This window comes from Phalacrocorax carbo, chromosome 3, assembly GCF_963921805.1.
Source record: "Phalacrocorax carbo chromosome 3, bPhaCar2.1, whole genome shotgun sequence".
NCBI lineage: Eukaryota > Metazoa > Chordata > Aves > Suliformes > Phalacrocoracidae > Phalacrocorax > Phalacrocorax carbo.
Window position 1 is genome coordinate 103,058,008 of NC_087515.1, and position 27,904 is coordinate 103,085,911.

The window sequence follows — 27,904 nt, forward strand, 5'->3', positions numbered from 1 at the left end:
TTCTGGCAACCTTTGCCTAATGCAGCCCAGGATACTGTTGGCCGCCTTTGCCATGAGGGAGGATTGCTGGCTCAAGGTCAGCTTGTCCACCAGGACACCCAGAGCTTTTTTCTGCAAAGCTGCTTTTCAGCCACTTGGCCTCCAGCCTGTACGGCAGCATGGAGTTATTCCTCCCCAGGTGCAGAAATTTGTGTTTTCTTTACTGAGCTTCATGAGATTCCTCTCTGCCCATTTCTCCAGCCTGCCCAGGTCCCTCTGAATGGCAGCATGACCGTCAGTCCACCAGCCACTCCTCCTGGATTTTTTTAAACTGCAAACTTGCTGAGAGAGCACTCTATCCCATCATCCAAGTTATTAACGAAGATGTTAAATAATATTGGCCTTAGTATCGACCTCTGGGTGCACCATTAGTGACTGGCCTCCAGATGGACTTTGTGCCACTGATCACAACCCTTTGAGACTTGCAGTTCAGCCAGTTTTCAGTGTACTTGTCAAGCCCATACTTCTCTGCTTGTCTATGAGGACGTTAAGGGAGGCAGTGCTGAAAGCCTAGCTAATGTCAAGATAAAAACCATCCACTTATCCACCAAGACACTCATCTAATCATAGAAGGCTATCAGGTTGGTTAAGCATGATTTCCCTTTCATAAATCCATGCTGCCTGCTCCCAGTCGCTTTGATCACGTGAGGCTTCTTCCAGTTATCTGAAGAAGACCTCGTCTACTACTTCTTCCTAATCCAGTGATCTGTGCAAGATACCCATAACAGCGTAACATATGTTGGTATATCTACTAGTATGAAACGAATGATCATTCAGCTTCATGTGGGTTTCCAGTCCAGTCCAATGGTCAATGACTGAGTTAAGGCAGCGGCACACAGAGGGAGAGGAAAAGAGCAGAAAACGATGTCTTATGGTTGGTGGAAAGGATGATGTTGCTTTTTGAGATTACACAGCCACAACACTGTGATGGACCATCATAGGTCTGTTCTGAATATCGCAGACTAAAGTGTTTTAAGGCAAAGCAGTAAGGGATCTTCTCCAAGAGAAAGTTTTGCTGGGGCCTAAATACTGCATCGGGAAGTTTGGACAGGATGTAAGGAACATATCCTGATGTTCAGAACGGGGTGTCCCTCCTCCCTGTCTCCCCAGTCCTATTTCTGGGCATACCCAGGACCCATACAGAAACCCAGCACCTTTGGAAAGCTGCAGGGCTGCAAGCAGTACACACCATTTACTGCTGGTACCAGCCTGCAGCCAGGGGCAAGGCTAGAGTTGGCAGCAGCAAAGAAGATCTTCCGCCTTTGAAGGCCTGAGACAGAAAGAGTGGAAGAAAGAAAAAATGGAGAGAGAGGGATGAGCACAGAGTGGAGGAGAAAGGACAGAAGACAAAGGAGTTTTAGTAGGAGTTCTCATACTTCCTCAAATTTGTACCGACAAATCTGATTGTATCCACAAATGTTTTGCAGGGCCATTACCTGTGTCAGATGACAGGTAGTCACATCAACAATTTGGTTTTAGTTGTTTCAGAACAGAGCATATCTCTTTATATGTCTACCTTGTGATGAATTGTGGCCCCATATCCTCCCTCCCAAACATTCCCACCGATGCTGGCTTTCAACTTCCAACTTGGTGCCCTTTCCCTAGACCATTTTCAGTGCTTGGAGAAACTTTCCTAGTCTTTTAAGCACAAACACATTTCTCCTCTTCCTTCAAGTTCTCATTGTTCATACAGATTTCCAGTGCAAGGCATGTTTCCAATGCTACTGACTTCATGGTTCACTCCTCAACTTCTACTGGACATGTGGCATTTGTCTAAGACAGATCGCACCTCAAAGCACAGATGTATTACCCGTGAAGACTCTGCAGAGCCATGCAGACCATTCCCTGAGAGTAAGGCTTGTCCAGAGCATTTTATATCAAAATGAGGTAGGCTATAGATGTGGAGCTACAGCAGTGAGGTTACCTCAGCATTACACGGACATTATGTGACAGCAGAAAGTCACCCAGCAGAAGGTGCTGCAACTGGAATGGGTAAACACATTATCTTTTGTTGTTCTTACCTGCTTATCCATTCACTGGTAATGTTATATAACCTATACCTGCACTCAGGATTTGTTTAAACATATAAAGGCAGTATCCTTAAAGTCCTTTGCAAATACAGAGATATTATTTTGGGAAAAGTTTTTGTTTAACATTTTTATAAAAGGAAGACAGACCAGGAGTACAGCCTGCCTGCCTGCTACCCAGTCCTTTCCACTACAGTGGATATTGGCATCAAGTAGGTAGAAAGAGAAAGCTGTTTCTGGGGAGCATTTTCCCCTTTTGAATGTCGCATTTGAATCAAGCATTTTACAGGAACAGGGCAAGTAACATCAAAGTCACAAAAAGCTTAATTTTGATAAAAGCTTCATCCTTTACAAAATCCAGAAGGCATGGTAGGTGACTTTGCTGCATTTAGATCCTGTCCTTAATTGCCCTTTTTGCAGGAGCTGTAAGAGAATAGTATATAATATCAAATTAATGCAACAGAAGACAGCGGTTATTGCACTACTGACACATGTACTTACACACATCTTTCTGGCAAGGTAAAATAGCCTGCAGTGTATCCATATTGTAAAGCCTTTTCCCACTGCCAGAGGGCACAAAAGCATAATTAGGTCACCAAGTACTTTAAGTGGTTTCTCTTAAATTATTCTCATCTTTTGGTAGTTAAGATTAGCAAACAATTGAAGATTTTAAAGTGAAAACTATTCATTTGTGCTGTTTTCATAGCAAAACCAAAATAATCTCTTGCTGCAAGCTAAATTTCTTGGGGATAACTGGAAGAATGAGTAAGAAATCAGCCAAAGGACTATGCAGACATTAGAGCTCATTCTTGTACTTCCAGAAAAGCCCTGTGTGGACTACAACAAAACATTTGTAGCTATCATCATATGTTTGGCTTCTGCAGTTGCCGCCTGGCAAGAAATATTGTGCTAGCATATCCTTGGTAGTGTTGTAAAAAATCACAAGATTGGCTTAGGAATATTTCAATGTTAATAATACCTGGTGCTTATCTAACAACAGGCTCATTCGGTGACCTTGGAGCAAACACTGAACTCAACAGCTGGGAGGGGAAAGAGCTTTTGGGAGAAGTGGTGGGGCCTGGCTGTTTGCCAAGGTTGGAGAAGGTTTCGCTGACAAAGACAGGAAGTTCTGATGCCATTTTCCCCCAGCTAGGCATTAAAACTGTTTCTCCCCGCTCTCGATGCCACCATTTTCAAACACGCATTGAAAACAAAGGGTATTTGTTCTTATGGGTTTAAAAACATACAGTTTGCTTTATATATAACAGGAATAAACCTATTTATGTTTTCTTCTTTGTCAAACATAGTTCTTTTTGGGCTTATGACCATTCATGTTCAAATCCCATTTTTTTTGTATTTCCAGAGGTGAGGTTTGTTTGTTTGGGTTTTGTTTTTTTTTTTTTTAAAAGCAGTTGTTCCTCTCTAACTGGATGGCAGCAGAAGTAAATCAGCTTCCATGTGTTTAGAAACAAAGGAACAATGAAACATTCAGCCAAGCTTGCCTCAACAGATTTGTTTTTTTTTTTTCATACTTTCAGGGCAATTTGCAACAGGAAAACCGCCTGGGAGCACAGAGGATTTGGGAGGAGGAGCTCCTAGCAGCAACTGTTACTCTGCTGGGAGATTAGGGGCCAGATCCTCCCCTCACTTAGGCTCCTGGAAGTCCTGCAACTGCCCAAACAGAGCTGGAGAAGAATTTGATCTGAGGTAAATTACTGTGATTAATGAGTTACTCTTTGTCAACTGAAGAGTGGTAACTGGACGCGTGACAGGGGCTTCAGGTTTCTCAGTAGTGTAAGCAAAATTCAAGTGTCTAGCCACGCTGCTTATGGCTCTGGGAAGAGGTGGGAGAGCAAAGTGGGAACAGGGCAGGCAGGTGCCAGGATTTTGGGAGTGAGTGCAGCCAAGGAAGGGAGCCCATAGTTCCCCGGCTTGCTCCCGTGGGCAGCAGCGCACCCTGTTTGTGGCATCAGCAAGTCCTGCCTTGTCTTCTCAGCCTGTGGCAGTTGTGAGAGAAGACTTGTTGTTTAAAACTCTGCAGGCTGACAGTGAACAGTTTGGTAATGGAGGCCAACAATGGGAAGCTGTCAAGGTGCTTATGTCCGATTGCCTGCACATACGCTTCCTTAAATACTAGGTGGCACTTATACGCAGGGGTCTCTTCTGACTGGAAGCACACAGACCCTAATAAGGCTGGGGCCATATTTCGGACCCTGAGAGCAATTTCTGGTTGTGTGACCTGAAACCACTGCAAAATTATTAACCGCCTTGCTCTAAGACACAAAAGAAATGACAGAGGCAGAGGGAGGAGGGCATCACCTACACCCCGTCAGCCGGGAGGTGCAGTCGTGACATGGCACGAACACATCTCCCTAGCACTCCTAGTACCTAGGACATGCAGAAAGATACCAAATTCAGCTCAAACTCCTGAAGGTAATTTCAGCAGGCAGTATGCAATTACGTGGGCTGGAAAACAGCCAAGCCACTGATTAGCACCCTACAAAAAAGTGGCAGGGGATCAGTAATGATGAGGGCTATTTGATTAGCTGCTGCTGGGCTCTGTGTGCAGGGCGCTGTGTTTCCCACCACGCTCAGCGGCTCTCCCACCATTTGCCTTTTGCACCATGACCAGCTGTGCAGAAGCGGTGACAGTCCCCAGGATGTTTTCCTTCTGGTCTTTTGTCTTTCTTTGGGAAGAGGAAGATTCAGGTCCTTAGTGAAGCTGGGGAGACGGTTTGCCTTCAGCTGGCTGGACTAGCAAATATTTCCAAGAAAGCTAAGCTTACCACTTCTATTGCTGTTTTAAAATTAGATATTTATGGTTCTAGGTTTTGCTGCTGGTATTTCAAAAAGATTATGTTGAAATAGATTTGATATGAATGGCCACATTCTTTACAGTTTTACAGTTTAGTTAGCCTGTTCAAAATGTCATCTTTTTGAGGCAGCATTTCCTTGTCAGTATCTCTTCAAACCTTATCTGATTTCTTTCTGTTCCTCAACTTTGCCCTTAAGATAAGTTTCCTTTGTTTTCTTTCCAGTGTTCACCATTTGCACCAGCTTTCAGTTTTACTTTCTGAGCTTCTTTTTTGGTTCTTTTTCTCAGCTAACTAAAACGACCAGCCAACACCATAAATATTTGTGATTTTAGTGATACTATATAATGTAAAAAGGAGGGAGGCACAGGAAGGAAGTACATATTTTTAGAAGAAAAAGAGGATGTTCTGAAAGTACCTGCAGAGAGGCCAGCAATGCTGGTAATGGAGTTGAAAAAATTGCGTATGCAGTGGGTGAATGTTTATATGATCTGGATTTATCTCAGGGATGAATCCTGGCCTGATGGAGAAACTTCAGTCCTGACCACAGGAATCAGTCTGTTCTTAATTTAAGATGACAACATGACCACACGAATTTAGTGTGAAGAAAAAGACTTCTTTGTGAACAAGGCCCAAACACCCCCATGCTGGGCTGTAAGGTTGCACTCAACAGCCATGGTTAGAAGAGTACAGACTCACAACCTGGAAGAGACATTAGTCAATAGGACAGTCAGTGGGGTAGAAAATCCTGAGCAAAGGTTCATGTTACTAACATTAAATTCCCCTGCAAATCGGTGAGACCAACAGATTATAGATACTAGACAAGGATGGAGGCAATCTGGATCCCAAACTTCTCTTTAGCTCACGTCCATCCAGCCCCAGCCCACTACCCTTCCTTAAGGGTAAGTGCAAGTCTCTGTAATGACGCAGGCTGTGATGTTGCACCAGGTGTGGCATCAGGACAGCCACATCTCACCCTGGCTGCTAGAATTAAGAGAAATTTAATTTTGAATAAAAATCTGGACCATTTAAACACAAGAAGAGACTTGTAGCTCTCTTACCAACCAAAGCTTCTGCTAATGATGCCTACTGTACAAATACTGTGCTCAGCAGAAGTGGGGGGGCTCTGAATAATGCCAATTTATTTCATTCTTTAAGGTCCATGCTTGCAGCAGAGCCTTATAAGATACCTCCTTTCCAGTCCTTATTTTTCATTGCAAAACCATGTTCAGGACTTCACCCCTCCTGTTCATTCTGGGAGCCCTGCGCTGCTTCCCAGCCTCTGCCATGCACCCCAGCAGGGAGCTTTCTGTGGCCTGGTACTGCTTGCCCCGAGGCAGGGCAGGGCACATTTTCACCTCAGCTGAGGCTAAAGCAATGTAAAGAGAGCATGACACAAATAATTAGTCCTTACAGGTCTGCTGTAACCTCCACCTGGGACATTATCAGCAGCTTAAGCTGTCCCCCAGGCACCTCCCTGGGAACCTCCCCAGGCGCTCCCAGGAGAAGAGGGAGCTTGAATTAAGCCAAGCCCAGCTTGCCCCTGGATTTAACCAAAACCTCTTGGCCTTGCCAGCAAAACCCATGCCTTGAAGTACTTCAGGGAGTGGCCCACAACGGCACATCCTGAGGCAAGAGGCCAAGAGGCAGCGCTGACTAAGACCGTGGAAAACAAAACACGAACTTCCCAGCAAGGGCTGGACTGAGCACCCGCACCTGAGACACTGCGGCCGCCCTCCAAGTGGACACTGCGATGGGAGCACGGCTCCCTGTGTCGCAATTCAGGTGGTGAGCACTGACCTAGAAAGTCAGGGTGACCCTGCTCTCCAGCCATCATTTCTGGCATCTGTAATTTCACTCCTCTGCTTATGGTTTCTACAGAATGCAGAAGTGTTATCCACTAGATAAAACTAAACTGAATACACAATTTGATTTCTTCCCTTCACAAGAGACGTTCTTCAGATAAAATGGCATTTAAAAGGGGAACATGATAAATATAAGGTTTTTAATATCTTTTACCCAAAGTGATGTAATTAGTCATGAACCAAGAACTGTTTGCCACATAAAATCCAATTTTCAGTTGTTGTCTAAATCAATGCGAGGCTCATTCCTTCTGCTGTTAAAATCAATGGCAATTTAGGTTTAAGAAGAAACTGGGCCCTGCTTCTGTGAAAATGTAAGCCAGATCTTTCCTTCTTGGCCCTGCGCTTTTTAAAAAAAGGAACCCAGCAAACCTACACCATGTTAAGTTTCCCTCTCTTCTAAATATATGTCTCTAAAGAGGTTTCAAAAAAATATTTCACTCTTTTCACGGAAATGTTTCTTTTATATCATATTACCCATAGAGCTGGATCTGTGGCATTTCAGCAACTGTACGTGAATTTCCCAGACTACAGAGAACCGGACAGCTTTAGTGTAAGTAAGTAAGTGATGGATTTTCGTAGCTGTGTGACTTTTGGGGCTTTCACCCTGCGCATCCTAACAAGCTTCAGGGACATTCCTGAGACCCTGAGAAGCGGAGCCATCGCTCCCACCACCTGTAGGTATGCTGCAATTTGCAGGGGCCAGTCACAGCACTAATTTGCTCTAAGGCTTCACTGACAAATAGAAAAAAACCAATTAAACTGAGAGAGGTCCAGTCAATACGTGTTCTTGTAGAGGGGCATTCTTTCAGGTCTAGTTGTATGAGATCTGACAGCATGGTTTTATTCCTCCTTGCAAATTCCGCCAAAGAAAGAGGAGCTAATGCAGGGAAATAGACCTTTTTTTTTTGGGGGGGGGGGGAACCACAAAAGAATAAAACCAGAAAATGTATTGTGTCCATTTTTGAGAGACTGCAAGCAATTAAAGCAGAAAAAGAAGTCAATATTTTCAAAAGTCTGCTTGAAACTAGAGGTGGAAACGAGGGGTCAAATCCTAGGTACCTTCTAGAAAAGGAGACTATCAGCAGGAACAAATTGCAGTAAGCACAGGGCACTCACACCTGTGTCTGCAGTGATGACTGGCACCGTAACTCAAGCATCCCTTAATCCAACACATGCCCTTGCTCAAGCAGGAAGGGGTGGCCCTGTCTTCCCCCTCTCCCGGCTCTCATTCCTATCCTCTCTCTAGCCTGCTGGAGCTTCATACTTTCTTAACACGTTCTTTCTGATATCCCTTATGACCAGGGTTTAATGTTTAATACTAAATTGCTTATGTGATGATATTTGACATTACACTTCCTATGTTCTTTCCTGAGCTTCATAAGCTCACCACATGAAGCCTTCTCCTTGCCTACCTCCTCTGAGCCTTGTTCCATGATAGGGGTTTGTTGATTGGTCACACAGCCATATGGACCATGTCTATTCATTTAATGTAGCTGTGCCGGGAAATGTGGCCAGCCACTGGAGCTCTGGAATCAATGCTTAAATAAGAAAAGGAATGCCTTCTGGCCATCTCCCAGCCAAGTTCCTGGTTATGACTTGGATATGAGCACAAGGAAGAACCACCCTCAAGCGAGAGGCTGCTTGTGGACACTGCTGTGGGTAGTCACCCTGCTGTGGGTGGTCACTCGACAATGAGCCTGGTAGCATGGGCAGAGAACAGCCTGGGATGAGTTTAATTCCCTTGTGCTGGTGTAGACTTTCTGCAAATCCTCCTTGTTGTGCTAGGTTAGAGTCCAGCCAGGGTTCAACCCCAAGATCAGGCAAACAGCAACAAGGGACACCTGGAACAAGCTATTGCAGAAAGTGATGGGTGAAGTAGCAGACCAGACCTTTAATGGCAGCCAGACTAAGCTGACCATGGCACTATAGCCTGAAAACAGGTGTCACAGGCACTGTTGAGGGGAATGAGTGTCATATGCAAGACTCCAAAGGCCCCGTCTTCTTGGGGAAAAAGGGCCCATTGGGAAGTGAAAGAGAAACATGGAGAGATCAGATAGGCCAAGGTATTCCAGGGAGCTACTTCACAGCTATAAGCCTACAGTCACTTATTCCAGCCCTTCCTTAGCCTTTCAGTCTCCAGAATGTCTATGCAAGTTGTTAGTTTTCAAGCGGAGGGACACACCATACTGACCTGTGGTCTGCTTGATGCATTCCGGGGTTTACCAGGAATGAAAATTGTACACATACAGTCCACCAGACAAAAACTGAGTTTAAATATCCAAGCTTCATTTTCCTAGAAGCCTTTATACCCTGTTTAAGCTAAAATAGGATCTGGACAACAGTTGAACATCTTCACTGTGTGCTACCCGGGCAGGTTGCTGGCACAGTTCTGCATGTGTGCTACTAGGTGCGGGATGCTGTACTGCGATCATGAATTAGGGATGCATATTTTAGATTAATGTATGTATTAAACACAAGGACTAATCTGTGGTGCTAAAATACACAGAGCAAAGTTCAAAGCCTTTCAGTGCCTCTGTGGCCCATCCTGCCGCCCCTGGGGACAGACATCCTTTAAAGCCCGGGTACTGGGAACGCTAAGCCTCCTAGTCAGAGCGATGCTCCAGATGAAATTAGATGACTGCAGCTTTTGAGTTGGCCTGGCAGAGGCTAGGGTTGAGGAAAGGGCAGGGGAGAGGCAAGCACCATTTCTTGAAATAAAACGCAGGCTCCAAGTGTAACAAAGCTACCTGCTGGAAGCAGGAGAGGTGGTTGATAATCCCACCCCAGGTCATGGTCCCCGGAACTCCTTGCTGATGGGGCAGGACTTCACTGCAGCTGGCACAAACACAGCTGAGGAAGAGACACACCACACACCGTGTCAGCTTGCCTTAGCATTCAGGCACTCACAGGGCCAACACACATTACTGCCTCAACGTCAAAAACCAGCCAACTATTATTAACTGAAACCCACATTCCCCCTTTCCTTTAAAGATGACTCTCCACTGTCAAAAGGGAGAGTTAGGCTCAGTTAGCCTGCGGTTCTGATCTTAATGGGCTTCACGCTGTTGCCGTTATTAGACAAGCCTTTACCATGTGGGTGGAAGCAGAAAGCCTGCCAAGAGCTAGGAGACAAATAAGAAACTATGTGAAGAATGGGGATTTCTGATGAGAGCCTCTGATGATGAATCCCCTGCTATTATGCTCATGAGAATGGGGCCAGAAGTCTCAGCTCTGAGCTGCCTTTCCTCTGCCGTCACCACTCTCACTGCAGGGTTGGAGCAAAAATGTGATGGTTGTAAAAAGCGACACGATCAATGATCCATACAAGGGATGTAACAAGGCAACTACCTTGTCAAAATGATACGGGGAGGAGCGGTTAGAGCAAAAAGCAAATAGGCCTCGTTGATGCTTTTTTCCCCCACTCATAAAAGTAGGTTGAAGAAACCAAGATACATCGAAGATGACAGTTTATTGAATTTGGCAGCAGTTCAAAGCTAGAACCTCTTGTCCATGCTGTGCAGAGTTTGCACCCTCCATCTGCATGAGATAAGGGATGAGGAGCACAGACACCTCTCATGGAAAAAAAAGTGAACTGATTATTCTTCCTGAGTTTCAGAGGATGCTCTATGCAGGCCCTCAACACAGAAAATAAATATATTCAGTGCAAAACTCCTGTAATAAAATAAGAAAACTCTGAGACTTAAGGCTGGCAGGTGGCATAAAGGTATTATTTTTAAAAATACACTCCATTGAGCCTCTAATGCTTCTCCTGGTATATAATAGAAAAACAAGAAGAGCTGTTCACAGGGACCATCCATGCATGTTAAGTCCACACAAAAAGCTCCACTGAACTGAAAGGTGAGGAGGGTGTGAGGATACTGCCTATGCTGGAGCTAAAGCTTCAAAGCGGATTTTCTCAGTGACAACTGCATCCGGAATTTAGCGTATTTCAGCAAGAAGTAGGAGCTCAGGCAATTTTTAACTTGTCTAATTATAGCATGTTGGTAGCGATACTATAATTATGAGAACAGAGGCACTCATCTATATGCCTAGAAGAGCTTCTGGTGCCAAGGAGAGCTGTTAGCAACGATAAATGTCCATGGTATACACCAAGCTAATTTAGTTCTTGTTAAAATACATGTAAGGGCTCAGACACCTAAGTGGTCCCTGCAGCCGAAACAGTCCCTGTGCAGGAGCAGTAGCTAAAAGCTGTCAGTCCTCAGCAAAAGCAAAGCGTGCTAGCTTCAGTCTGCAAAGATTTAGGCTGATGTACTTCATTTCTCATTTCCAACAGGAAGTAAGAGCACAAACAACTTATTTCTGTGGTTGAAGTGATGTGGTAAGTCATTAAACAGCAGTAACTTGACATTTCTGATTTCCAGCTGTTTTGTCCTGACACAGAGAAGCCATCCCAGAGATGAAAGGCTCCGGGGACATCCCACAGCAACTGTTCCCACATGGAGGCCGGAAGCAGCAGTGAACAAGCCACAGTGGCTGCTCATAAGTTTTTGGTCCTTGCCATGTTTTAATGAAATATATGATACTAAGAGGGCCCTAAGACAGGAACTTTACAAGGTTGACATGAGCTGAAGGTTCAGAAAGTCTGGAATCACCCAGCTGAAGTGAAGTAGACCTAAGATACTTAATATCCTTTTTATTTTAACAGACAACCTGAAACCAGAGAGAAAGAAACTCTGAGGTGGGGTATATGTTACTACTGCTTTTGATTCCAGAAAAATTCAGTGCATAAAATTATACCAACAATAAAATAAATACAGCTACTAGTCCAACCATGCTAAATCTCTTCCTTTTAAATGAGAAAAAGACAATTACAAGAGTACAGAATTCCTCTAAATTTGATTAGATAAAAACTTGGTATTTAAAGTTATCAATAATAATGATACATCTATTAGAATTGACACAGCCAAACAAGAAAATAAAACCAAGTTCAGAAACAAAATATTTTATCACAGAAATAACTGAAAAGATTAACATTAAATGCAAGAGACAAAACTGTAACAGGACTCAAAAAGAGGAACTTGCCTCATTTAAAATGGAGTTAGGCAAGAGAAATAAGAACAGACAAAAAACCAAGGACTGGGTCTCATAATTGTGATATCTTCATAAGAGTGGCTCCTCACAGGCGTAGATGTACCAGCCTTCTACTCGGGGAAGCAGTCAACACAACCCACATCACGTCATCAGCAGCTAAGTAGGATGGATATTGATGTGAGATGCTAGTACGTTGTTTCTGATAATACTGCAATCATGCCATCCTCCTACAGCCTTTTAAATAAACCAATAACAACAAGAAACCCTAATAGTTGTTAGTGAGCCTGTTCAAGTACTAAAGTGAAAATTTGCGTCAAAGGACAGGAAACAAAGATTGCAGCAGGCAAATAAACAGGTTTTAGCAGCTTGGAAATGTTATAAATGCAAAAAACAATGTAAGCAGGAAGTTGGAGTTAAGATTATAGACCAAATTGTGTAACAGAGGCACAGGAGAAATGTTAGGTGTCATCAAAAAATAGGTGTAAGGCTTAATGAAAAACCGTAAAACTAAAAGACAGGACTGTAAACTCAAATGCAGTTGTTCATAAAAGAAGAGTCTCTGGAGAAATGTCACCTCAGCAGCATTAAAAAAAAAACCTTTTGGAAGAAAAACTAAGTATATTAAAATATTGTTTTCATGCTGAAGTCGGATGTAGTAATTTGTTATTTTTAGTTGTTGTTATTTTTGGTATTTCTTTGGTTAAAAGACCCCTGAGAGAGGCGATGGGTTCAAGAAGAAATTAATGAGACTGACCAAGGCATTGGTTTTAATATAATTTATTTTCAAAAGTGTACATCAGGCTTGTTTCTTTGAACAAGGGCAGCACTGTGGCCCCAGTGCAGCAGCCTCCACTTGAAGCAAGAACCCTTCTTCTTTCCCAGGACCCCACCACGACCTCCTGTGGACTTTAACACAAGGCCTTGGTTAGCAGTTGCAATCTCAATCTATACAACACTTGGGACATGGTAATCTGTGTGGCTGGGGATGTTCATTTTGGCTGCTAACCTTGCACAGCAGGAATAGTTTAGTATCTTTGGCTGTGCTCAGGAAACTCTCACTGTGCCTAAGGGTGAGGGAGAGGATTTGATCGCCTTTAAGACCTTTGCTTACTTACTCCCCCATGATGAGCCCGTGATGCCTCTCTGGAGAGCTACCAGGATTGTACCCTGTCTTCCCTTAGAGCTCCTTGGGTCATTATTGGAATGATTCCAGTGGGGTGCAACATTTCTACACCCTTCTCCTATCTCCTAAATATGGGGTCCACTCTGCATGTACATAGTAGGAAAGAGTCCCTGCCCTGAGGAGTTTACAGTGTAAGTGGTCAAAACAGACACAGAGCGAGGGAGGAAGAGATGAATATCCACCATTATTTATCCCAGTGTCTACCTATATCCAGTATTCACAGCTGGGAAAAAAAAAATGCATTCCTAGGAGAATAAAAGCCAAACCACCCCTCCTTCCCAAGGAAAACCAAACTACTTTTCATTTTCAAAAGCACGCTTATGCTAAAATATCCCCTACTCAAAAACTGACCTGGATTGGTGGCTACATCCCCCACCAGAGATTATTCCCAATAGGTGGCAGGGTGCTGCTGGTACCTCACAGCCAGGGAACCTACCCAGGCTCCCCTCGCAGTTCTCCTGAGGTCAGCAGCAGGGCTGGAAGCATCAACAGCAGCCACTGGTTTGGGTGGCTCACTTTTCAGCTGCACATCTGCAGAGGGCCCTCTGAAGATGGTCAGGGAGAAGGTGAAAAGCCCTAAAACAACGGTTATTTTTAATATTTAATCTTTAACTTGACATTTTTTTCCAATTGCCTGTAAAATACATTCCCAGCCTTCCTTCTTCCCAGGCCATGTGAGCAGAGGTCCCAAGAAGGCTGCAGAGACCACAGGACAAAGGCAGGTCCTGCCTTCCTCGGTAAGAGATGAAACAATCCTTAGAAGTGGGAAAGGATATCTGAGCACTTTATATCAGGCGAAAAGGTTACTCTTGGCTTAGGACATGGGCTGAGTAAGCAACAGAGACAGCACATAGGGTTTGCAGTGAACTGATCTCCTGGGAAGAAGATAGGCAGGGGAGGGCTCAGTGTTGCTGAGGCTTTACTATCTTGCAGGCAAGAAGGGAGGCTTCAGGCTTGGCTGCGCAGAGAGTGATCCTGCAATGAAACAGACTTAAAAAGGCATGCAGTAGTTTTAACTCAGGACAAATCTGTGAACACCTAAGACTGAAAAAGGAAAGGAGCTACCGCAGGATTTGAGTGCTCTGTAGGGAAACAGCCTCCTCAAAAACTTGACTGCAGTAATGACTTAATAACAATACTGACAGTTCAGGTAAGAGTTGGCACCACAAAGTTCAGCAACAAGGCAATTTGAATGGATTTAATACCTAAAAAATTCCAGTGAGGAATGACAACCATTCAAATTCATGTACATGTTTTCAGATAAATCAGAGCATTTACAAAAAATACTTTCCCTCATCTCTTCTTTTGCATTAAGACAGCATGATTTACTGTTTGCTCTAGGCAGAGAGGTGATGTGATGTTTTCTCTCAACAACAGGATTATCTCAAACAGTTTAAGCTGGCTGTGATTAAAAAGAAAGGGATAGGGAGCATGGCAGATGAAAAGGGATAGCAAATGCTGCCCTTAACTGCTCCTCCAAACCAGAACATCTAATACTTTTAATGGAAATACAGTGTTGTACTCCTACCAGCTCCATTACACTGAGTAATGCAACAGGTCCGAATCCCAGTTCCACTAGTTTTGAGATAAAGCAGAAAATTGGTGACAGGCTGCAGAGGACAATGATGGGTTTATGATGTTGTTTTAGAAGACTGAACATTGTTTTGAAGGATTAGATGTTGTAATCAGTACAGTAAATCAACAAAAAGGTACCATAAAAGGAACAAGCAAGGAGCAGGCATCCAATTACTAATGCAAAATAATGCAGTTTATACTTTATTCACCCTACAGTCATTACCATTAGCTGTTATAAAATCACTCTATGGCAGCAGAAGCTGCTTGCTAGATGAAGTGACAATACACTTTCCCCCTCGAAGAGCTTCTAATCTTAACTGCAGATGTGCCCAAATTGGGATGGGAATACTGAAAAGCAGGCAGGGAAAGAGAGAGCAGGGCCAGGCTCCCAGGGCTCCCTGGGGTCGCAGCAGAGCCAGTGGGACAGAGGTGTACCAGGGCAAGATCCGGCCAAGGTCCTTGCCTCTGGGCCGAGACAATCCTTACATCCTGCTCCCTCCCTCGCACCTTGCAACCATCAGCAAAAGCCCTGTATGGGCTAAGGTGGGTCGTGCCTTACCAGAGACCGGCTTTGCCCCAGAGAGAGAGGTGTGGTTTGGATACAGGGTTCTAAACGAGATGCTCCTGATTGCCACTTCTAATGTAGACACTGACAAAGGGGAGACAGACTGAGGGGGACATGGGCACTACCCACGTGGGTTAGCTGAGTATCTGTGCCTCTGGGTTAAGTGATCGCTTTCTTCATGCCCATTTTGAAAGTATCGGCTCCCTTACTACCTGCTCATTAGAAACACCTTTTAATTCTCCTTGTGTCTTCTATTAGTAGCCCCAGCAGCTGCCAGTGACAGCTGTCTAGCAGTGCCACAGGGGCAAAACAGCTAGTATATAGTGGCAAGATTCCCGGGGCTTGTTATTTTCTCAGCTTGGGGAAGTCAAAGCTTTAGCAGCCAATTGACAACACCAAATAAAAAAGCACATATCCCAAGTAACTAAGTTAAGCGGCATTGACAAGCGTGGACTTTAATAAAATTTTCTCTCTGAGATAACAAGCAGGATGGTGAGAGAGAAAAACATACTAACACTAACAGCAGATAAAACTTCCTAATTATTTGACCTGGATTTTATTTGGCAAGAAACAAAATATTTTGCTATCATGAGACACCATCTGTTCTGCCTCTGGGGTAAACCTGACTCTTAAAATACACTGCAAGTTTGCTGAGTCGGTGCAGGTCTTCAGTCTTAGAAAGTAATCATTTGCCTACCACGCTGTACACTGCAGGGAGATGGAAGAAGAGGAAACACAGAAAAGGAGCTGTTGTTAATGTAAAATGTGTGAAATTGGATTAGAATCATAGTTAGGACCAAAAACCTGCCTCCGTTCTAGCTCGTGAGAATTTTGCCCTTGATGGCAGAGAGCAAAAAGCACCCTCAAAAGTTAGTGACAGTTTGTAACACGATCATACCTCAGAACAGAGAGTTAGTGTGTTCACACCAGTTTTGTGTTGGAATCTCAAAATAGCAGGTTCATCCAGCCACTTGCTTATGAGAACTGCCAAGTACAAAATCGGGAAGAAAACCCCGGTTGGAAGCTTTTTCTACGAAGATCAAATAGTTAAAAGTCAGACAAAGTTGTAAAAACAGCATGAAGCATCTGTGGTTTGCAAAACAGAAGAAAACGCCGTATTCAGGAGAGATAGATGCTGAAATTTCAAGCCTGATACTTTAGTCCAGCGTTTGATTTAAAGAGAGCGGTAATCGCATCCCACTTATCTCACTGATAAAGAACATGGAGGTGCCGCAGTCAGCCTGGAGGGAGGCCAAGGCAGAACTGAAAATCCCCGTTAAGATGACTGAGTGGCAAATGATGGTTATTTATTCTAATCAATTTGTTAATTCATTTCTGGAAAAACTGAATTATTTTTTTCCTAATCAAAACAAGGACCTGTTCATTACAGTGTGTATGATGAACCACTACTAAACAGGCGTAGCTAGGATTTCTAATAGATTTTTTAAAAAGAAGACAGCTTTGGTAGCTCACCTCCCTCCCCCAAAAGAAGACCATTCAGGCTCGTTTCCCTGCAACGCACACTTCCGTGCTTTATACAGGCTAATTTCAAACACCACATTGATGGACCTTCTACTCCAAACTCTGTTGTCTCCCCTGTGCCCCCACTGACTCTTCACTCCACTTTCAGTTGTTCCAGCTGTTCTTCTCCTACCCATACTCCCAAAACGCTAGCATCTAACCTCTTCCCTTTGCTCACCATCGATTTGGTGAGGAAGACCATATCTGCTGAGGCCTCTTGTCACCTCTGCTGCTGCTGCTGCTGCTGCTGCTACCTAGGCTGGGTCACTTAGGGCTCAGCTTTCCCCAGTGCTCAAATTCTTTCTGCCTCTTCTTTCTCGAAAAGCAGGATTACAATAGTCATGAGACACAGGTAAAAATGAAATGCAAGGTATAATTTATTTTAAACCTGTTCTAGCAATCTTTCTGTCTAAATTCCCTAATAAAGTTTAATTGGCCCTTCTCTGAACTCCAGCCTCATTGATCCCACTCTGATAATGAGGTCTCTGAAGCCCATCCTGAGCAAATATACCAGCAGCAATTTCATCAGTGCTCAGTGGAGAGGTCAATGGCGACATCTTCTCACTTGACAAACTTGCCGATGCTCCGAGAGGACAGGTACAATGCTGAGACTCAGCACATCTGCAGCCCACAATGACATTGGCCAACCTCTGCCCCTCGTTAAATGCCAAAACCTTTGACATTGTTTGCTTAGTTCTCCCAAATGGGTAATTCTGAAATGACACTTCCCACACTGTGACCTTGCTCTTGTTCTCTGACTGATAACAGCATGAGCACTTTGCAGAGGCCAGGAGAGGGAAGAACCGGCAGCTCAGCAGGCAGGCAGGGAGTCTCACGCTGGAGCCAGGCCAGCAAAGCCAAAGTCCCACCCAGATTCATCCTTTCCCCCATCAGCAGTTGCGCCCCCCCTCTCCAGTGCCAGCTGCTTCATACCCTGGGCATTCAGAGCCTCGTGAAAACCCCACTGCCAAGTGAGAAGAGCCAGCATCATGGTGGAGGGAGCCGAAGCAGGTCTGTGCCAGCCTCTGGTGGGCTTGGGGCATGCTGCCCTGCCTGCTGGCACTGTGCGGGCAGGGCAGGACACGGTGCGGGTACCCGGCAGCAGCACATCCCTCTCCTGCACGGGGTGCCACTCGCTTCGCAGCTACCACCCGCCTCTCTGCCTACGCTCCATCCCTTTTTGCATCTGAAGTTGCAAAGGGCTCTTACTTTTTTATTTTTAAGCCACCAGGTTGCGTCTTAATTATTTAAGCATCTTCCAGATTTAGAAAGCTGTTTTGGTGGTGAAAGTAACACTCAGTGCAATCATCTCTCATCAATAAACCATGGAAACAAATGTGTACACTCGTTGGGAAGCAACTTTATTTAAAGCACATTTAAAAGTCAAGTTCAGATTTACAGATGTGAAGAAAGGACCTAATGCTGGTCACATTTCAATGAACTCATGACATTTTAGCTCAGGTGAGAAAAAACGGAATTTGTGCCTTATTCCATTGATGTTGTTAGTAGCAAGATTGCTTGACTCCCCTCAAATGAGAAGGGATGCCTCAGGAACATCCAAAACACAAACCTGGGCAAAGGGCCTTCAGAAGGGCGTACGCTCGCTCGAGGGTTGTGCTGGCTTTCAGGTTTTTTTTTCCAAAGTGTAAAAAAACACACAGGCAGGGCGAGTTGTGAGTGCTCATACTTACTGAGAACTGCTACAAAGCCTCAAATCACACAGACAAAAATCATACTGGGGTTTGCTCCTTCAAAGAGAAATGGAAATGGAGACATGGGCTTTTTAAATATAAAAAGAAAAAAAAAAACAACAACCCAGACCAAAAAGCAGTCCTATTAACATCTTACTATGATAAAGAAAGAAGATTAAACAAAAAACCATGGCATAGCCACAATGTCTACATTGGGGGGAGATTTCTTTCTTGTCCCAGTAGAACTTCAGGCAGATAATTTCTGATCCCGCTGGGCAAACATGCCTCGTTATCGCGCTGCCTGTTTACAGCCTGGCATCACCCCTGGGGACTGTTTGCACGCTGAGCTTCACCCAGGTTAGGTGAGGTTGCAACACGCTGCTCCTGCTAAACGACCGTGGAGGTGGGACCAGCATTATTACTACCCTGGAGAAGCTCCTGGATGCTGGGTTGGCACGGTTAGCCTCGATGGCTCCTCCTGCACGGCTGCCTTCTACAGCTGCAGAGGGAGCTCCAGGAAACCCTTTTTCCTCCAGCTTTCCAAAATTGCTAACTGCTTCCCATTGAGTGCAGGTATTTGATCTTAAATAAAAGCCGTGCAAATTGCTGCTCGACTCCTCTCCTTTCCAAAGCAAAGCTGCTCTTTATTTGTGTAACATTTTCATTTAATTAGCAAAGAGACGGAAAAAACTCTTCGGGGGGAGGGGAAATAAAATTAAAAGGTCATCTTCCAGCACAAAGGACTATGTGAGAGAGGGAACGAAGCAAACCGCTTTCTTCACGCAGGCCGTGCTAACGCCAAGGCTCCCTCGCTATTCCCCGTTAGGCTGTCACGGTAATGAAGCACCTGGAGCGGGTACAGGGGACCTCCGCAGCTGAGCGTCCCGGTTGTTGAAGAGGAGCCACGGAGGATACTTTGAGATTCCTTCCTCAGACATCCCACACTGTGGGGACAGGCTCAGCGTATGCATCTAAATTATGCAACAAAACTTACATGACCGAGTTCAAACTCTATGTATTTATCGCACCCAGAACTTATATCCAAGGACGTTTTAGTGTTGCAAAGCCCATTCCTCACAACAGAAACAGATCAACTTGCGTTTGCCTGCGGCCTTTAACAAAGGCATGTGGCTCATCTCATTGTGATGGTCTTTAATTACATGATCCCAGGCTGTTTTTCACGGGCGCCTCCTGCTCCCACCGCCTGGGCTGGAAAACCCTCCCCTGACGAATCCCCGCTCGGTGTTCCCTCCCGCCCCCACGAGCGGGCGCGGGGCCGGACCCGCCGCGGGGGCTCGCACCCCCCTCCCGCAGCCGCCGGCCCGAGGTGCCGGCGCTGCCCTCGCCTCAGCCCCCGCGCAGCGCGATCCCCCCACCCTGCTCGCGAACCTTCCGCGCCCGCCCGATTGGCTCCCGGCGGCCGTGACGTCATAGCACACCCCTCCTCCGCTGCCCGTTAGCCCCCCGCACCACTGTTACGTCACAGTCAGCCCACGGCCGGCTGGGGGGCGGGACCCCCCCGCCCCGCGCCCGCCCCCGGCCCCGCCCCCGCGGCGCCGCAGCGTGACAGAGCCGGCCGGTGCCCGCCCGCCGCCCCCAGCACCGCCGCCGCCAGGTAGGGCCGCAGCCCCGGGCGGGCGGGAGGGAGGGACGGAGGACAACGCCCGGGCTCCTCGCCCGGCGGCGGGATGCGGCGCGGCCGCCCGCGCCTGGAGGAGGAGGAGGAGGAGGAGGAGGAGGGGAAGGGAGGGGGGCAGGCGGGGGGCGCCGCTCCGCGGGACGCGCAACAAGTGCGGCGGCGGGCTCGGGGCGCGGCGGTGAGCGGCGGGGCCGCGGCCGGCAGCGGCGGGCGGGCGGGCTGGCGGGCCGGGGGAGCGAGGGATGGGACGGGACGGGGCGGCGGAAGGGCCGGGGCTCTCTCCGGGAGCGTCTTTTCCCGGTGCAGTTAGTCAAGAGCATGATGCAATCTGGCATTGCCATGGCTACTGCATCCCCGGGCGGCGGCGGCCCCTTCTGCCGTGGCGGAGCGCGGAGTCGGGAGGGAAAATACGGGCAGGAAAGGGGGGGACCCCCCCCCCCCCCCCCCCGGCTGCGTTTAACGGCGGGGAAGCGGCCCTGGGCCGTGTGCTGCCTCCCCAGGGAGGTCGGCGGGGGGGGGCTGAGCGCCGCTACGGCTCCAAACAACAAAAAACCCATCCCTGACCCCGTCCCCCCTACCCCTGCGGTTGTGCGTGTGCATCACCACGCGAGGTGGGTGGGCACGCTGCGCCCCCGGCCCCGCCGGTGGAGATGCTGGACCGGGCGGGAGCAGCCCCCTGGAGAGGGGGCTTGCAGGCTCCGGACGGAACAGTTCTGCTGCTTCTTCTTTCTTCTTCTCCTTCTTCTTCTCCTTCCCTGAGGCCGTACTCCTGCTCGCTGCCCCTGACCGCGTTGCTGGTTTAGAAATGGAACCGCTGGTACGGTAATTCCTGGGTTTGCCTGCGGGACGGGGCAGGCGCCACATGGAACCAGCGCCGTGGAGATGTGCAGTGCTTCTAAAAGGTGCCTACCCGTTTCAAAATCTAGGTGTTTTTAAATTAGGAAATAAGTAGAAAAGGAAGGGCACGCGATAGAAACGTGTCACCATGTCAGTCGCGTGTGCAGCGACTTTCTTAAAAACTTTACGACTTTGCTTTTATCTCCCTTCCATCTCCTGGAAAGCCTCGGGCATCAGCAGCATTAGAGGTTGGCAACACTCAGGGTTATGCGGAGTATGTCCTAGGCGATTTAAGTGTTTTCTCCTTCCCTGCCTGCCCTGGCTGCTTTTCTGCCCTCCTCCCACCGCCCCCCCCCACCTCCCAGGGAACACGGCAGCTGAGGATCCGACTCCGGAGAGCTTTCCGCACAGATCCGTGCTCGAAATCTGCAGACAGAAGGCCAGTTTTGCAGACCTGGGCAGGAATAGTAAAACCTTGGCTTGCTCAGCAAGAAGGGTTCGCGGCAGATGACAAGAGGCGTTTCTCCCTCCAGCAGCTGGGTGTGTTGCCCGCTCCACGCTTGAACGGCAGTGCCCCGTATGGCTAATTTCTATTCCCAGTGCTTTGGGTGATGTCTGGGGCTGTGGCATTTGGGACCACGGTGAAAAACGTGAGCAAAGAGCTCAGCCTGCTGCTAGCGACGACGAGGGAAAACAAGGCAGGGGCACGGCTGCAGTTAGGATGCTTCCAAGCAGGAAGTTTCCAAAACCGCTCTATGTAAATGGAAACACACCCTGCAGTTGAAAACAGAGGAGGGCAAGCATGCAGGCATCTCTGGTGGTGGCACAGCCGTTCACTGGAGTTTTGGGCCAGATCGCTTCCAGGGTGAGGTTATATCTGCAAAAGCAGCTCTCTGCCGGGGACCTGGCAGCTGCGGGCCTGCCATAAGCGGTCGGCTTAAATTATTGCTGGTGGCCCTGGCTGGGTGGAGGGTTTTGCAGCTGTCAAGTTGTAGATGCGGGCTAGCGGTGTTGCTGCATCAGTATTAAGCTGCTAGCATAGAAGGAGGGGATTTATTTGGTTTTAATATGATCTTGTGAATAACACTGAAGAGTTTTGCAATAGAACTCTGATATTTTACTCTAAGCCCTCCTCGTTTCTTCGGTGTAGTTGCAGCCTGAGATTTTCCTCTGCTGTTAGAAAACTCCATAGCTAGGGATACATACCCATGTGTCCTCACCGCTGCTTAACAGAAGTTGAAGCTGCGTCAGGGAGTGTGCCTGTGGCACTCACGGTCATCTGATGCTGTTCAGCAATGAAAGCTGGAGTTTCTTATAAAAGTGTTTATGTATTTGGGGTGCACTAGCCATAATCTCTTTTCAGAGCAGCGAATAGCCAAGGCACGTACGTACTCTGCCTGGGGGGAGCTGTACTTGCACGCACAGATTGAGGATTTTCCTTGAAAGCTTGTGGTTCCTGGAGACGGCTGGGCTCAGCTGGGTGGAAATCCCTTTCCAGCTTTTCATGAACTGAGGAGCAGATGAAAGTGATCATCATGCTGAGTTTGCTGAAGTCAGGAGCGGGTTTGCCCTCAGAGATGCTGTTGCCAGCTGATGTGGGTAAAGGGCGTTAAAAGACGTGAGAATTTTGCTTGATTTTGCTTGATTTTACTTAATTTTGTGCAAGGTACATGTTACATATGAAATGCGGGCTGGAAGCCCTTAGGGACTTTGTTGTGCTTTTTATGCGTAAGTAGCTAAGTGAATTTATCGTAAGTGATCTAACTTAAGCCTCCTGTATTTTAGCATTCAAATGCAACCAGAGAGAGCAGCAGTGAAATTAATATGCCATGGAGCTTTGTCTTGTAAGAAGGGGAAGAGCCTGGCTGTTGGTCTGTTTGCCTTGCTGTGCTCTTTAAAAAGCGATTGCACTTTGTGTGGTTTAGTATCTTTTACATACCAGCAGCTGATCAAATGAAGTGTCTTTGACTAAAACTCATGCATATTTGGTACAGAAATATAGCATTGTTAAGGATACTTAGTTTATGTGCTGTCTGACCAGTCTCTAGGTATACTTATTACAGTATTTTTAGTAAGCTGATGTTGTCTTTAAATTTCTGAGCAAGAATTCCTCTTGTTGCATTCCTCGCCTTTAGTACAGTCAGTTGAAATAAAATATTTTGAATTCTCTAGTCTAATCTCTTCTTTCTCTGCTGACCTTCATTTTGTGTTGTTTACAAGAGGAATTAACTTGGAGGAGATATGATTAATGTAACAAAAAACATGTAAATTGGAAATACCGTAAATCCATCAGGCCTCTGGGCAGCACCTTTAATTGCTCATTCTTTTGCGACTTGCTAGGATTTTTGGAAATATGTTTGAGGATTCAGGTTTTTGGAATGATGGTGGAACTGCCCATATTTTAGGATTTCAGGTTGACCTGGTGCACAAGTCCTGCAGCCACAGGTGGAAAGCCTGGTGCTGAGAGTGATCCAGAGCTGCCCCTTGGGGAGCAAGGGACATTCCTTGTAAGTGATATTCAGCTGGTAATTGGTTAAACGCTCTCAAGTACTGAGCAGACCTCATTCCTTCACCTTCCTCTTTTTTTGGACAGCAAACGTTGCAACATCAAACACTTCTGTTTCTGCTGAGCTCAGGGAAAAACCCCACCCATCAGATCAAGGTGGTGGTGCCCACAGCTTAAAATGCGCGTCTTCTAGAGGCCTCAGCAGTCCTTGCTCGGACGCAGATGAAGCAAGTGCCCCAATTAATGCCATCTGCGTCCCACCTGAGACAAATCTTGGAGCAAAACAGCAATTGCATACGGGTCCATGTTAGAGCAGTGTCATGCCTCTGTGTCCTGTTGTCCCTGCTGTCCCTCTAGGAACTAGCACTGAAAGGATGTCACCGACGAGTGTTTGTCCTTGCTCCTGCCTGCGGCTGCCCGATGGGCTGGGTGGGAGCAGTGTGGTGGTGTGGGGCAGCAATCAGCAGGAGGGTGGGCTTGGTGGCATTTTGGGCATCACCTTGCTGCCAGCACAGGAGATGGCTTCAGCAGTGCTCTGCTTGCTGCCTGGCCAGGGGTTCCTGCCGCCGCGGCAAGAAGCCAGAGCTCCCGTGCCACATGCAGAGTTGTCTCCTGGGATGGGTTGTGTTGGAGAAGCTTCTTTGGACTCAGAAAGCTTTTTGGAGCAAATGGGCTCTTGGTGGTGCAGGGTTTTTATTCCATATATTGAAGGTTTGTTCTCTGACTTCTCACAAGTTGAGGCAGGGGTGCTCTTTCACTGCTGAGGAGGAGAGCCACAAATACTTCTACCTATTATTTCTTGTAATTTTTTCCTCCCACGAGCAGCAGAGTGTCTTGAGATGGGTCACAAGCAAACTCTGTTGCCTCTTCAAAGCTACTAAAGCTCCTCTTAGATTTGGCAGCTCTTTGTATAGGTCATGAAGGCATGTGTAGGTGATGGTGCTGTTTGGTATAGCCTCCCCTGCGTAACTGAACAACTTGCTCTTGCTCATTTTCTCCTCTTAATCTCGGTCTTCGTCTGTTACCTTCTTTCATTGCCATGTCTGAAATTAGTCTTACAGGGGTGAGATCTACAAAGCTGTTCAAACAAAATTATGTTCTTCCAGGATGCAACATCTGCTTTTGAAAGCTGTTTGAATATATACAGACGTAAGAAATTGGTGCTTACTGCATGCCAGTCAGAGCACACTTCTCTCTGTGCATCCAAACACTTCACAAAACTGACAATAATCCTCGTAATGTGTAGCCGCTTTGTCATGCGCAATGTAGTTGCTAATTTGTTTTGTGATTCTAAAATGTGTTGAAAATACAGAAGGTGCCTGCAATCCAAATGGTTTATGCATGCTAGCATTGGAAACACTTTTTGCCTTAGATGGAAAATCACACACAAGAAAAAAATCAAAAGGATAATCACTGGATTACATAGAAGTTAGTCTGTTTAAAAACATGCTTCCAGTTCAAATTGCTTTGCTATGGCCTTTCATAAGGCTGTTTAAATTCGGTATTGCAGCAATACGGTTAAGAGGGCATCGCTTAGGCTGACATCCCTGGAGCTCCTAAGTGCTGTTCGGTAAAAGTGGTTTATATCTGGGTTCCTGAGGGCACTGAAACCTGTTTCCCTGGGTCTGACAGAACAGCAGTTATATCTCTGTTTGATAAAGGTATTGCAGACAGTGACCTGGATTGGTTTTTTTGACTGACGAATCAAATAAATATTGCCTGCAGTCTTACTATGGAGATAACTTGTAGGGTTGCTGTGGACTGTGTATGCAGTGGCTCTCTCCTGGATATGTTTAATGAAATGAATCTCTTAAAATTTATTGCCTTGGTTTCTCTGTGTTTTGGCATTTAGGACACGTTATCTTACAGGGTAAATAAAAGCACAAGAGCAAACTTGTACAAAGTATGTGGTTGGTAAATGCTTTCCTGCTGTGTTCAATGCATTGGAGAATTATTTAATTTCCTTGATGAAATGGTTGACTCATATGAAACACAAAGCATCGAGCATTTAGAAAGCACAATGACAGTCTAATAAATGCCCTTACCAGGTGTAGAGATTTTACAGATGCATGCTACTTATGCTTAACTCAGTGATGTGAATTCAGAGCTGGTCTCAGCATCCCATTGCATCTGGGTACTTTGCATGCCCTTATTAAAGCATTATTGGCTGTAGAGGTTGTACTTAATTAACGATAACTATGTTGATGACCAACAGCATACTGAGCAGGTAGAAATATAAAAATCTTCCACAAACCTGAATTTATGCTAAAGTTGTCTGGATTTAATTGACCTCCGTGTCAAAGCTTCATACAGAACGTTTGCCTGCCAAGTGAGATGCTGTAGGTGATGACTAAATGCGCTGAGTTGCACTGATGTTTACAGGATAAAAAACTTGCTTGTGCAAAGCTACAGTAAACAGGGAATAAACATTTTTTTTTCCTGTTTTTTAAAATTCTCCCCTGCTCTTTGATCCCTATGTAACCCTACCCTTTGAGACACTGGGTCAGCGATTTGAACAAAGGGAATATCCCTCTTCTGTTATCACTTGGAAGTGCTCTTCTTCCTCTGTGACCTTGAGAATACTCTTTCTCTTCTTGCTGCCTGTCTTTGCTGGGACTGGAGGGTAATTGCTTTCTTCCTATGTGCAAGTTCAGGCTCTCTGCTGTACTACATAGACTTGATTTCAAAAAGGACATAGCCTTGATTTCAAGTAAAACTCCAGCTTTTAAGGCATATGTGTGCTGATTGACGTTTCTGTTGGTGTCATGGTTCTTAAGGCTGTTACCATTGTTAGATGAAAACTAACAAGTATTAATTTGCAGAATAATTTAGTTTATTAAACTGAATACACCTCAAAGTATCTTATGGTTTTAGGCCATACTTTTAGCTAATTAATTCATAAGCATGCACGTTTGCATTGCTGCCTGTTTTGCTCTTTTTTTTCTTTTTTACTTCTTTTTTTTCCTCCCCTGACTTTGCAGTTACAAACTTGCTGGGAAGCTTTAAGATTAAGGCATTGTTTCTGCTGTGCCCTTGTTGGCTAAGGAGCCCCTAGCAAGTGCTAGTTATGGGAAAATGCCTTCTTCCCTTAGATGCTGTATGGTGGCGGGTTTGGAGCAGACTGCAGCTTGGCAGAGGAGCTCCTCTGCCTGTGCTGGCTTAAAACCATGGCATCTGTATTCAGATAGAGGTCTTGAAGATCAAATCAGGGCTTGAAGCTTTTAGAAATGAGCAAAAGAAATCTACTTGTACACTACTTTATCAGTTGTCAAAATAGGGGTCTAGTTCTTGAGCTGGTCCTGTGTCCTAAGGTTTGGTTTCACTTGAGATGATGAAACTTTGGGAAACTACAGACCTTTATACCTTAATCTTTATAGGATTCCCCTCAGATATGCTATTTCTATATACATATTTTAATCAGAAAGCTTCTGTTAACCTTTTCCTGTAGGATTATCTCCAACTCCCAGGTGGCTTTTAAAAATGCTGATGTTTTTTGAATCATCATTTTGAGAATCATCTCCTAGCCAAACAGTAGGGAGAACCTTTGACTTAAGTGACAATAATTAAACCTTTAACCAGTTAGGAGGATGACATTCTCCAATGTTCAGCATTGCCCTGCCCTTCAGAAAATGAAACTCATGAAACCTTTTTGCATGCCGAAGTTCAAATGGCGTGCGAGTTGGGGTGCATGGCACGTGTGCTTACTGAAAAGCATCTATGTGTCAGTTCATTCACGTGGCTGCTCGCAGGCTTTTGAGCAAGACCTCACGTGGTAGCTGCAGGACAATGTTGGTAGAATCACAGGAATCTGGATTTGGCTTTGAAGGACACAATCACAGTTAGTTGTGCTTGCATTTTTATGTATATGCTTATCTGGATTGCAGGGCAGCAGATGCTTATGGTGAATGTCTGATTCCGGTTTGGTGCTTCATTTCTCTTGTGCAGTACTGGTGTGGAGAGGTTGCTCTTAGCTGATTACAGACCCTGTGACCTGGTGCAAGTTCTCAGCTCTTTGTCCGAAATTAGGGTTGTGCATTTATCCCTTGCATCAAATATTTGTCCCTCAGTTCACAGTGGCCTTTCAGCGTGTTGTTAAGCTTTACATTAGTCTTCTGAGCCTGACTATTGCATGCATGAAGCCTCATTAATGGGGAAAATACCTGCATTTGTTAATGCAGTTCAGAATTTTTTAAATTAACATATGTGATACAGTGACAAAAAGTAAGCTGCTAGCCCAACAGGCCTGGCCACTTACAGATTTTTCTCTGCCTCTTTAACAACCTTAAGCAGAAAAGTCTCTTGCAAAAGATTTGAGCAGGTTTTTCATATTTTATTGAATTCTGACTTGCATGCTACCCAGAAGGCACAGTGTACAGCACGGTTGCCTCTGCAGCCTCTCGTTTGCTCCAGGTGCAGCAGAGGTGGCTGGGCTTGCCTGGCTCCGGCCGCCAGACTTGACCATGGGCTGGGAAATTTTGGGTGGGTGTCCCCATCACCTTCTGCAAGAGGCTAAAACACAGCATAAGGGCTAGAGAAAAACACAAGTGTGAGGGAACATCAGCCATATAAAGGGTGGCAGACCCATTACATA

The 27,904-nt window shown here is 45.9% G+C and overlaps 1 protein-coding gene and 1 long non-coding RNA gene across 4 annotated transcripts in view; one reads left to right on the forward strand and one right to left on the reverse strand.

Annotated features, from left to right (window-relative positions):
- Positions 1–18,951: 18,951 nt before the first annotated feature.
- LOC135312662 (uncharacterized) lies at positions 18,952–19,843 on the reverse strand. Its single transcript, XR_010372324.1, has 2 exons — positions 19,721–19,843; positions 18,952–19,302 (listed from the first exon to the last, which is right to left on the reverse strand). It is a non-coding gene; the product is annotated as an uncharacterized LOC135312662 (long non-coding RNA).
- A 15-nt stretch (positions 19,844–19,858) lies between these two features.
- The window catches only part of ELOVL5 (ELOVL fatty acid elongase 5), a 38,288-nt gene continuing 30,242 nt past the window's right edge, over positions 19,859–27,904 (forward strand). The window contains exon 1 of one of the 3 annotated variants that reach the window (XM_064447909.1): positions 19,859–19,946. Coding sequence is in view for 1 of the 3 variants with exons in the window: in XM_064447908.1 (XP_064303978.1) it covers positions 20,833–20,872 (40 nt within the window). In the remaining 2 variants the exon portion in view is untranslated. Of the gene's footprint in view, positions 19,947–20,100; positions 20,149–20,739; positions 20,873–27,904 lie in introns of those variants that run through there. The other 2 variants (XM_064447910.1, XM_064447908.1) reach the window with 2 other exon arrangements.